General features: G+C 44.4%; 1 protein-coding gene across 1 annotated transcript; it reads left to right on the top strand.

Moving 5' to 3' along the window:
* The first annotated feature begins 498 nt into the window (after nucleotides 1-498).
* LOC119282635 (F-box/FBD/LRR-repeat protein At1g13570-like) lies at nucleotides 499-2,939 on the top strand. Its single transcript, XM_037562794.1, has 4 exons — nucleotides 499-651; nucleotides 1,283-2,122; nucleotides 2,206-2,361; nucleotides 2,459-2,939. Exons 2-4 carry the CDS (start codon nucleotides 1,304-1,306, stop codon nucleotides 2,477-2,479), a joined length of 996 nt encoding a protein of 331 aa, XP_037418691.1. The 5' UTR covers nucleotides 499-651; nucleotides 1,283-1,303; the 3' UTR covers nucleotides 2,480-2,939.
* Nucleotides 2,940-12,335: the final 9,396 nt, after the last annotated feature.

Here is a 12,335-nt window from a genome sequence, read left to right as displayed (position 1 = left end):
GCGGGTCATGCTAATTATCGGCGGTGGCAACAGATATTTGCCCGCTGGACCGCGCTGACGGGCCGCATAGAACACATTGCCAGACGCGGTCACTGACAAAGACAGCCCACAAGCGAGTTACCCCACACGTCAGCGAGTCTCGGTCGAAACCAGCCGAATGAGCAAGAATACAGGGGCGAGGCCTCGATCCAACGGCGCAGGTCGTCCGGGAGCGAGATCGGACGGACGGAATCGCATCAATGAATCGATCCGACGGCCACCAGTGCCTGAGCTCTGAGAGCGCTTGTAGGGTGCTTCGTTTCTTGTTTTAGGATACATGGCCCAGTAGCCCAGTCTCCCCTCAAGCCCAATTCTGAAGTCACACGAAATTGGAACCCTATCCTACAAAAGAAAAAAAAGAGGAAATCCGAACCCTAACCACCCCATGGCAGAAGTGCCCGGCGGCGCGCCTGCGTAGGCATCCGTCCCGGCGCCGCGGCAACGTCCTCGCCCCTCTTTCCTCAGCGCCCTGTTTTGGCGGCATACCGTGCTTGGCGGCCTCCAAGGCCGCACCAGGCGAGCGTCGCCATCTCCTCCCGTTATCCGTCGCGCCTGCAGCAACTAAGCACGAGCGTCGTCGAGCCACATCGAACACCAACAAGCGACATAGGAGTAAGTTGATTTGGCTTCCTATTTCAGAGTCGAACAATTTGATTATTTTTATCAGTTGTATGAATCTATGCCCAAACATGTGCTACATCGATTGTACAATTAGTTGTACTGCTTGTTCACATGCTTGTTTAGATTTGTTGCTTAAATTAATCCAGTTTATAACTGCTATATTATTTACATTGTTTTTTCTATCTCTAACATCTAAAGTGAAAATTTCGTAGAATTAATATTTTCCTAGCTAGCATGTTGATTTGGTAAGAAAATTATTTAATTGTCAGTAGCTGGACCTTAGTATAGTGCATAGTATGCCAGACATAATCGTTGATCAAATTAGGACAGTCGTAACTGAGTAACCATGACTATAAGTTATTGCATCCTCGTCATGCTTATCTTTAATGTTGGATTAATCAAGCTTTTCAGCCTACCAACACCAGTAGTTGAGTTCAGTTCTGGTAATAGAAACATGCCGGCTTACTTGTTTCCTAAAACTCTCATCTTTCGGCTGTTGCTTATTCTTTGTTTTACCATGAACAAGCAACTATGCAGTGCACAATTTAATTTCTGCATGTAGTGATATGTGGTAGAATCCACGCTAATTTAGGCTCCCCGTCTTTTGGAAATGCTACAACAGTTTAATCTGGATTCTGAAGCAATGGGCTGCAAAAAGGCCAAGGCAGAAGCTACATCTGTTCTGAGTTCAGACCGACTAAGCAGTCTACCTCCAAAGATAAAAGGCAACGTCCTCTCCCGTTTGAATATCAGAGAAGCTGTTAGGACTAGCACCTTATCGAGTACTTGGAGGGATGCATGGACAAATATGCCAAAAATATCTTTGCGCGATATAAATTTTACGCGAACCAGGTTCGTTACGTTGGTCGATATGGTGCTAGCACTCCACAAGGGAACCATAGAAGAGTTTGATATATCAGGTGAAAAAAGTTACCACGATGAGTTCGCTAGGTGGATGCTCATGCTGTCAAGGAGATCACCAAGGTCAGTTACAATCAAGTTGAACTCAGGGCCAAGGTATAAGATTTCCTCACGCGTCTTTTCCATCGGTGATTTGAAGTTTCTGCAACTGGAAAACTGCATCATCAGCTTGCCCCGGGCATTCCAAGGTTTCAAGAGCCTAACTTACCTGAGCCTAAACAATTTCTCATCCACAGACAGGGATATCCAAAATCTGATCTCGTTCTGCCCCGTACTGACTGATTTAATATTAACTACTTTTGGGGGCATCAACAAACTAAACATTCAAGCTCCTAAGCTACAATATCTTAGTGTTTATGGGGACTTTGAAGACATTAATTTGGAGGCCCCTAATCTGAAGGTGGCCATCCTCTATCTAGGTCACCAAGCTAAAGCATATCAATCTGTTCCAATTGTGCATGACAAGGAAAACCATATCAAGAAGTCATTGGGAAGCCTAAGTGAGATCAAAATACTTGGAATCACTGGTAGTTTCATGAAGGTGAGCTATTATTACCTCCAGCATTGCTATGGTCTTCTTCTGCCTGCTGACTAACCTGTGTTGCCATTTCCCCCTTGTTGCAGTATCTATCAAAAGGGCGTATACTTACAAAGCTCCCTGCTGTGTTTACTCGCCTCGAGAATATTTATCTTAATATATGCTTTTGGGACCGGAGGCAAGTCTTTGCTGCTTATTCATTATTTCAGAATGCCCCTAACGTGAAGAAGCTTGCGGTGTGGGTATGTATGCTAGTAAATCCTCTCCCTCCCTCAATCACGCACTCCATGTTTGTTGTGTTTGCAACGCCTAATGAGTTGTGATTTTTTTTTTTTGCAGAGTTACCCTTCGAGCACATAGGATCAGTGTCAGGCAAGGATTCTAGAGCATACGCTGCAAATGCAAATGGACCATCTTGTGACGGCCAGTGTTGGATGCTTCCGGGGTATTGACAACGAAGTCGATTTCGTGGCAAAGTTACTGAGTTGGGCACCTGCTCTGGAAGAAGTGAAGATAGAATGGAAGGGCGAAACAGACTGCAGCATGGTTCTTGCCAAGCTATTAGCTCTGCCGAGGGTGTCTGCCAGGGCCAAGGTCATTCTTACATTTTGATAAGCATGCTACCCCATCACTTTGCCGATGTAATTTGCTGCTGAGTTCATGCGAATGTACCACCTATGACTAGCTGGTGGTTATATGTGTGCATCTAATACAAATCATCAGGTGGAGGTAGTGTGTGTTGTCGAGGACATTTTGTGGGAGTATTTAATGTGCCACCAGCATGTGTTTTTCATATGAAACACTTGAGGAAGTTTTCCATATAAAACGGTATCGGCTTGTGATCTTGCAAGCAGTATTTCCATTTTTACCAATGCAATACCGTGGTACAAATATGTGGTTATAGGAAAAAAATAATGTGATCAGGTGAAAAAACATCTCTTCCTGCTGGCCAAACAAAGCACCCTCGTGGTCACCCACGACGGAGCGAAGTCGTCTCAAATTATGTAGGAGGCAAAATGCCATGAAATTTCTATTTGGGTACATCTGGTTGTTCTATTTACAGTCTTAAATCAGAGATCTGAACATACTCTGCTCTTTGTAGCAGCAGCTTTTACTTGGCTCCAGTGATCTTAACATGCTCACGAAGGCAACATCTACACTGTGATTCTGAGGCTCCAGCACCCAGATCTGATGGAAGGAATTATGCAGAGAGCCGTGAAGAGCTAAATCGGCTCACTGAAACTTGAGCTGAGCAGCATCAATGCTTTTCTCAAGGAGTTAGGTGACAGGGAGGATCTTGACGATCAGACCAAGGAATGGATCGAGGGACCAGGTGAGAGAGATGGCCTATGAAATTAGGACTGCATCGATAATTACATGCAAAAGCTGGACCAGGAGCCAAATAAAGTAGGTGGAATCATGGACTTTATCCACGACAACATCGATAAGGTGATTTTTTTTGGGATTGTCTATGGGATCTCTGGAATGATGGGATTTATCCATGACAGCATCGGTAAGGTGAATTTATTCGGAATTGTCGAGACAAGCAAGCGACAGAACGACAGAAGAGGTTGCAGTGTGCAGCCATTTCATGACAGACCCTCGAATGCCTGTGCGGTTTGCCGTTGCATGATGTGCAATTGTGCAAATCATGATGAATTCTTTCCATTACTTAGAAGAACACTTCACATCGGGAAAAAGGTACTTTTAGTCCTCAATGTCATTTTCATCGACTTGATGCCCCTGTGTAGTTATATCCTCATTAGGTAGTTGGCGAGTCACCAGTTTGCTTTGATGGAATTCTGCAAATCTATTTTTAGCAAGTTAATAAAATCAAAAAAATAAAGAAGAGAAATTTGTGTTGGAAATATATTTTAAGTAAACCTAATTTCAAAAACTAAAACAATTTAGAATACCGTGTAGTTAAGAAAATCAAGCAAATTCACACAAGAAAAGGGAGAAATTTCCAGTTTTCAATTATTTTGAAGTCTCAAGTTATTGGGTTTGTCGAATTTTTGAAATTTCATTTTAAAAGACGGTGCAAAGCATCAAAATGTTGTATTCCATTGGTCATTGTCAGTCTGCCTAATTACTATCTTTGGTATCCAGTTCTAAATAATATAAAAAAATACTGTACTTACTACTTCTAGCTGGCTGAATGTTTGTAAGTACTTTAAAGATAGGAGCATTCGATTTTTACATATAGCATCGCAGTGCCACAAGCCATGGGAGCACATAGATTTTTTTTCTCCCATGGCTCTGGCACATGGTAGCACCACACAAAATAGTCCCCAAAATGCTCATTGTTTTTGCCAAAAGATTTTTTTCAGAATCTTTTGCCGAAAGATTATTTGCGTATATTTGCCAAAAAAAAGGCCGCTACTTAAGCATTGAGCCCAAGATAAGGACTAGCACTTTTTTTGTTGAGAAAAGATAAGGACTAGCACCTGGTTTGCGTCCCCGCTACTCCTCCGACATGGGCCAATCTGTTCTGATCCCCAATTCTAAAATCCCCAGCGTTTCCACCACCGCGTCCTGCGCAACCAGGAATATTCGAACCGTAGACACAGTGTGGCAGCCAGCGGCATAGGCATCTGGCGTGGCGTCGTGCCTCCGTTCGTCGTGCCTCTGCGCTCCGTCTCGGCGAGCTACCTCGTTCTCCGACGCTCCTGCAGCAACTGAGCCACTCCGTTGGTTAGTTTTGCTCCCTGTCCGTATATTCTTACTATTTGAAATTCGAGACCTGTTTGCGCTAGATTCATCAATTATTGAAAGATCTGCTAGCTGTTAGAGAATATGTAATCTCAACCTCTTTCCCTTCTTGTATCCTTTTCAAACTCTTGTAACTTTACCTTGTACACCAAGGCATCTCCTGCCCCATATCAATATATACAGTCGCGGCTCCCCTCGAGGGGAGTAAGAACGCTTTCAATATTACATGGTCATCAGAGCCCCTCTTTCATACATCTAGCCACAAACTAGAAAAAACCCTAGAACACATCCGCGATCGCCGTCATGGCTTCCTCAGCCGGCGTCGCCCTCAACCTCGGTTCACCTCCGCCAGAAAAACTTGCGAGAGGGGACTTCATCCTCTGGAAGACGCAGGTTCTCCCAGCCCTGTGAGGTGCGCAAGTTACTGGGCTCCTGGACAACTCCGACGCCGCTCCGCCCAAGACGGTGGAGGTCACAAAGGCGGACAAAACCACGGCCCAAGAGCCGAATCCTTTGTATGGACCTTGGATCACCAAAGACTAACATGTCCTTTCATATCTACTCAACTCCATGTCTCCTGAGATCCTTGCGCAGGTCGCCGGGAGGGACTCCACCTTCGAGCTCTGGACAACAATCAACAACCTCTTCACCTCACAATCGCAGTCTCGGATTACCAACCTGAGAATTGCGATCACCAACACCAAGAAAGGCACCATGTCTAGTTCGGCGTACATGGCAAAGATGAAGAGTCTCGGGGATGAACTAGTTGCTGCTGGCCGCCCCGTGTATGATCCGGAGATGGTGGACTACATCCTTGCAGGTGTGGACCGCGACTATGACTCCGTGGTGGCGGCGATCGGCGCTGTCAAGAACAGCATCACCGCTGATGACCTATTTGCTCATATCTCTGCCTTTGATCAAAGGATGGAGATGTTGGGCAACTCGTCCTCAGGCGGGTTTCATACATCTGCTAACGCGGTCTACAGAGGTCGTGTCCAGTCCCACGGCAGATCCTATCATGGGCGAGGAGGAAGGGAGCGCGGCCGTAGTGGTGACCGCGGTGACCGCCAGCCCTCTCCCTCTAATGGGGGCGGTGGGTTCAGAGGACGCCCTCGACATCAACGGCAACAGCAGGTGCGTGAGCAGCAACATGACTTCCCAGAGTGTCAGATATGTCTCAAGCATCATCCAGGGGGTGCACGTGTCTGCTGGTGGCGCTATGAAGAGAATGATCAAGAACAAAAGGAGGCGCATGCAGTCTCCTATGGTGTGGACACAAATTGGTACACTGTAGTGCAACAACAAATCACATCACGGGTAAACTTGACAAGTTGACAATGCGAGAGAAGTACAATGGAGGTGATCAAATTCTCACGACAAGCGGTTCTAGTATGAATATTACACATATTGGTAGTTCAATCGTTAAAAACCGCATGAAAAATTTGCACTTGAAAGATGTCTTGCGTGTTCTAGAAACTTCCAAAAATCTTGTTTCCATCCATCGTTTCACTCTTGATAACAATGTTCTCATAGAATTATATCCTTATTTTTTCTTGGTTAAGGACTTGGCAACAAGGAGAATCATTCTTAGAGGGCGGTGCGTGGGAGGTCTCTACCTACTCATATCATCATCATCTTCATGGTCAGATAAACAAGCAAATATTGTCACCAAGCCTTCATCATCAAGGTGGTACAGTCATTTGGATCATCCATCTTCAGTCATAGTTAAATATATTCTTAGCAAAAATAAACTCTCTTATGAGTCTAGTGTTGAGTCAGTTTGTGATCCGTGTCAATAAGCTAAAAGTCATCAATTGCCTTACCCTATTTCTACCAGTGTATCTACTTCTCCACTACAACTCATATTCTCAGATGTATGGGGACCAGCCCCTACTTCAGTTGGTAGATTTTCCTACTATGTAAGCTTCATTGATGATTATAGTAAATTTACTTGTTGAAAAAAGATCTGATGTATTCCAAGTCTTTATCAATTTTCAAAATCTTGTTGAACGCAAACTGAACTCCAAAATCATTGTTATGCAAACTGACTGGGGTGGTGAGTATAAAAAATTGAATTCTTTTTTCCAAAAGCTTGGCATCACACATCATGTATCTTGTCCTCATGCTCACCAATAGAATGGTTCCGCTGAGAGAAAACATCGTCACATAGTTGATATGGGACTAGCACTGCTAGCAAATGCATCCATGCCACTTAAGTTTTGGGATGAAGCCTTCTTAACTGCCACATATCTCGTCAATTTGCTTCCAAGCAAAGTTATCAAACTTGACACACCTGTTACACCCAACTACACATCTCTTCGTGTTTTTGGATGTGCATGTTGGCCCAATCTTAGACCCTACAACACACGCAAACTCGCTTTCCGCTCTAAAAGATGTGTCTTTTTAGACTATAGCCCTATGCATAAAGGGGTCAAATGTCTTAATGTTCCTACTGGTAGGGTCTACATATCTAGAGATGTCATTTTTGATGAGTCCGTGTTTCCCTTTGCATCACTTCATCCCAATGCCGGTGCGCTCCTTCGCAAAGAAATTCTTCTTCTTCCTACACACGTTCGGTCTTTTGATCATGGGGGCGATGATTGTACTAACCAATGTGATGATATTCCTGCTGGTACTGGTCCTACACTTATGCCTGTGCAGGTCCCTGGAGAAAACGACGCTCAAAATGATCAAAATCTCAAAAATATAGCTCAAAATGATCTTATATTTGATGTTGAAGAAGGAGACGAGCCTAACACGGATAACGAAGACGATTCGGCGGCGCCTGATACGCCTGCACGCGCACAGTCCTTGGATCACGCGATCGGATCCCCCTTGGATCACGCTCCCACCAGCAGCGGTCTTGGCTCACGGGCCGGCAACTCCCGTGCCACCACGTCATCGACAGGTGGGGACGATAGCGGGACCAGATCTCCCTTGCCTCGCGTGCGCATGCAGCCGCGGTTGGGCAGCGGATCCGATGTGCCGCGCCGCATGGTTACTTCGAGCGTGCCCACAGGAGCGGCGGCCGCACCGGTGGCCACATGTTCCCCTGTGCATGCTACGTCAGATTCCTCTGCTCAGCGCCTGATTCACCTGGATCGGCTGTGGGGAGTGCACCTGCAGTCCAACCTGTGGCTTCTCCAAGAATCATGACCAGACTACAAAAAGGTATATGAAATCCTAAAGTTAGAACGGATGGGACTATACCATACGGTATGTTGTGTGTTTCAGGAGAGCCAACAACTGTGAGTAGTGCACTTGATGATCACAAATGGAAGAAGGCAATGGATGAGGAATATTTTGCACTTATGAGAAACAAAACCTGGCATCTTGTACCAAATCAGAAAGGTAAAAATATAATTGATTGCAAATGGGTATACAGAATTAAAAAGAAGGCAGATGGCTCCATTGACAGGTATAAGGCACGTTTGGTTGCAAAGGGCTTCTAGCAACATTATGGCATTGATTATGGGGACACCTTTAGTCCTTATGAAAGCTGCAACTATCAGACTTGTGCTAGCCATTGCTGTGTCCAGAGGATGGAGCCTAAGACAGCTAGATGTACAGAACACATTTTTGCATAGTGTTCTGGAAGAGGAAGTGTTCATGAGACAGCCACCAGGGTATGAAAGTAAGAAACTTCCACATTTTGTTTGCAATCTTGATAAAGCACTCTATGTCTTGAAACAAGCACCCAGAGCATGGTACTCCAGACTGAGCTTATAATTGAAATCTCTTGGCTTCATTGCTTCAAAGGCTGATACATCCTTGTTTATTTATAACAAGGCAGGAGTAGTTATTTTCTTGCTTATATATGTTGATGACATCATAATTGCAAGTTCTTCACAAAATGCCACTAATGCTCTTCTGCATGACCTGAGTTCAGAGTTTGCCTAGAAGGACCTAGGTGATTTGCATTTCTTCCTAGGTATTGAAAGTCAAGAAAACTCAAGATGGCATTATGTTAAAGCAGGAGAAATACATCACTGAACTTCTGTCTCGTATGGGAATGAAAAAATTGTAAGCCAGTGCCTACACCCTTGTCTTCTTCAGAAAAAACTCTCAGCATATGAAGGAGAGCCACTTTAAGAGGAATAAAGTACAAGGTATAGGAGTACCGTGGGAGCATTGCAATATTTAACCTCACATGTCCAGATATCCATTTGCTGTCAACAAGGTTTGTCAATATCTACATGCACCTACTTCTGCACATTGGACAACTGTCTAGAGGATATAAGATATGTGAAGCATACTATGGGAATAGGACTTCATTTCAAATGTTCTAATTCCACTCTTGTGAGTGCATTTTCTGATGCTGACTGGGCAGGATGTAGTGATGACAGAAAATCAACTGGAGGCTTTGCAATATTCTTTGGGTCCAATCTCATTTCTTGGAGTGCCAGAAAACAAGCCACTGTGTCACGTTCAAGCACAGAGGCTGAGTATAAATCCTTGGCTAATGCAACTGCTGAAGTTATTTGGGTTGAATCACTTCTCGAAGAATTGGGAGTTAAGAATAATCTTGTCTCATGCTTATGGTGTGATAATTTGGGTGCAACATATTTGTCTGCAAATCCAGTGTTTCATGCAAGAACAAAGCACATAGAAATTGATTTTCACTTTGTGCAAGAGAGGGTTGCAGCAAAGAAAGTTGAGATACGGTTTATTCCTTCCAAGGATCAAGTGGCAGATGGTTTCACCAAGGCACTACCAACACGATCATTTGAGGAGTTCAAGAGCAACCTTAATTTAGGATAGTTGAGATTAAGGGAGGGTGTTAGAGAATATGTAATCTCAACCTCTTTCCCTTCTTGTATCCTTTTCAAACTCTTGTAACTCTATCTTGTACACCAAGGCATCTCCTGCCCCATATCAACATATACAGAAGCGACTCCCCTCGATGGGAGTAGGAACGCTTTCAATCTTACACTAGCGAGACTGTTTGCTGTTCACATGCTTGTTTGGATCCAGTTGCCTAACTGAATCCAGTTTAGTACCCGGTTATTTACGTTGCTTTTTTTTAATTATTATTCTCTAGCTCTGCAGTGCTAATTTTGCAGAATTATTATTTTACTAGCACATTTCATTCGCTAAGAATGATTAGTTACTTTTCAGTTGGAACCTACCCTCGTACTTAGTGCATGGCTTTAAGTTAATGCACACGCAATCATGGCTTTAAGTTAGTACATGTGGATCATGCTTATAGTTAATGTTTGAAGTAAAATGTTTAAACTGCTAAATCCATATTTTCTGTAACATGTTGTTGCTCTGGAATTATTTGAGTGCAAGTCCACATCTGGGATAAGAAGGGTGGGCCTGTTCTGCGCTAAATTGACACTGTCCTGCAGTAGAGTTGCATTTCATCATTTATCCAGCTTGATAGCCTCTCAATTATATATCCTATATTGTTTTTCCAATTGATATTCTGCAACAAAAATTTCTATTTTCAAATGTAGTCGCCTCTTCTTTAAATGATCGCAATGTGTCCAAAAGAACCGAAGTCCCCTGTCAAAACCTGTGTTTTGAATTTCGGCCAAAAAAAGGATTTCGGCCGAATTTTGGCCATCTCGACCCGGGGCGGAATATATCTTTCGGTGAAAAACTAGATTTTGGTGAAATTTCAGCCAGATTCTATATGGCCGAAATTCGGCCATCTCGGCCTGGGGCGAAAAATTTCACAAACCAAAAATCAAAACCTTGGTCAAAACTATGCATCCCCACAAATGCACCGTCCCTGTTGAGAGTCGCCCTCATCCTCCGCCGCCGCGAGCAAGCATGGGAAAGGAAGCCAGGTTCCCGTTTGTTATAGTGGGTTCATGTCTAGGTCTAGGTTTGCCTTTGGGGTGTTTGGCGTGATGTCGAGTCTGAGCTTTGTTCTGGCGCCTTCGAGCTGCGGCCGGATCTTCCTCGAGCTGGTATTCCATGGAGGAAGACAAAGGTGGGTGGCAGATCTGGTAAGAGCTCTCCAAATAAGCTTGATTTGATTCCTGATTTGGAGGATTGCCACTGCCTCGCCGTCCTGCTGCGTCGCTATCGTGGTACTGGAACGTAAATGGGAAGATGAGGAGAGAGAGCTTCTGTCAATCAGGTTGGAGCAAAATCCTCATCGGATAAGGATGTAGCTACGGCGCCGGTCTCCACCGCCTCCCTGGTGACTTTTCTAGTCGAATGCCGGCCTGGTGAAGCCATGGCGTACTTGCTGGCTTCGCTTCTTCTTCCAGGTTTGGTGCCTAAAGCTAAAGGAGTGCGGTGACTGTTCTGGTGCAGCATGGGGTCCTCCTCCTCTGTCTTCGGTCGGAGATGGAGTGGTGGCGTCTTGGTAGTCATAGCGTCCCATGTAATGGCTAAATCAGATCTTTGCTGGAGCACATAATTGGACCTGATTGTAATCCTTGTTCTCAGGATAGGGTCCTCTATGCAAGTTTCAGGGTATGTGTGCTGTAATTTTATTATCTCTGGAGTTCTGATTGCTACTCCCTCCATTCCGAATTACTCGTCGTGGTCTTAGTTCAAATTTGAACTAAAACCACGACGAGTAATTGGAACGGAGGGAGTAATTGCTATCGCTAGAAATTAATGGAAGATCTGGATCCTACGGGACCCCCGACCAAAAAAAAAAATCAACAAAAGAAACCCCTTTCCAACCTGCAGCATGGGACATGTTTCTCTTCAAGATGACAAAATTAGGCTTGTAACGCATGCCAAATGATAATCAAGCTTTCAGCTCACAAACGCAGTTGCCGAGTACAGTTTTGTTCATACAAACATACCAGACTTGTTTCCCTAAACTGCCATCCCTCGGTCCACTAGTAGAAAATGGAGCTTTAGCGCCGGTTCGTAAGGGCCTTTAGTGCCGGTTTCATAACCGGCACTAAAGGGTGGGCACTAAAGCCCCCCCCTCCCTTAGTACCGGTTCGACACGAACCGGCGCTAAAGTGCCACCACGTGGCGTGAGCTCGCGCCCTGGTATGGGGGACCTTTAGTACCGGTTGGTGTTACCAACCGGTACTAAAGGTTTTTTTATTTGAAAAAAATTTTATTTGAATTTTTAATTTTTCTGAATTATTTGATGATTTAGTCTCTAATCACCTCTCTTAACTACTCAAGTGTGGATCACTCATTCCAAATCATCTAACTTCCCGGCCGGTCACCCATCCCTCTCACTACTCTAACCCGAGCACGCTTAACTTTCGGGTTCTATTCTCCTTTGCTTCCGAGTCTGCACTTGTTGTTTTCTTGATAATAGTAAGATGTCAATCCTATTAACCCTCAGGAGTTTAGCTTGAGCATGAAGTCACACATTTCACCGTTTGAGTTTGAAACTATTATTCTAAAAAAACAGTAATTATTTAGTAACGCTAATATTTCTTGAATAAGTTTGACCATAGTTTGACCACAGTTTGACCATAGTTTTACCAGATTTGACCAAAATTCAAAGGGGGCGGCCGGCCAAGGAGGGCGCGCCAAGGAGGAGTCCTACTCCCACCGGGAGTAGGATTCC

The sequence above is a fragment of the Triticum dicoccoides genome, chromosome 3B (genome assembly GCF_002162155.2).
Source record: "Triticum dicoccoides isolate Atlit2015 ecotype Zavitan chromosome 3B, WEW_v2.0, whole genome shotgun sequence".
Taxonomy (NCBI): domain Eukaryota; kingdom Viridiplantae; phylum Streptophyta; class Magnoliopsida; order Poales; family Poaceae; genus Triticum; species Triticum dicoccoides.
Note: the sequence above shows the minus strand (reverse complement) of the source record. Positions and strands in the feature narration are given on the sequence as shown.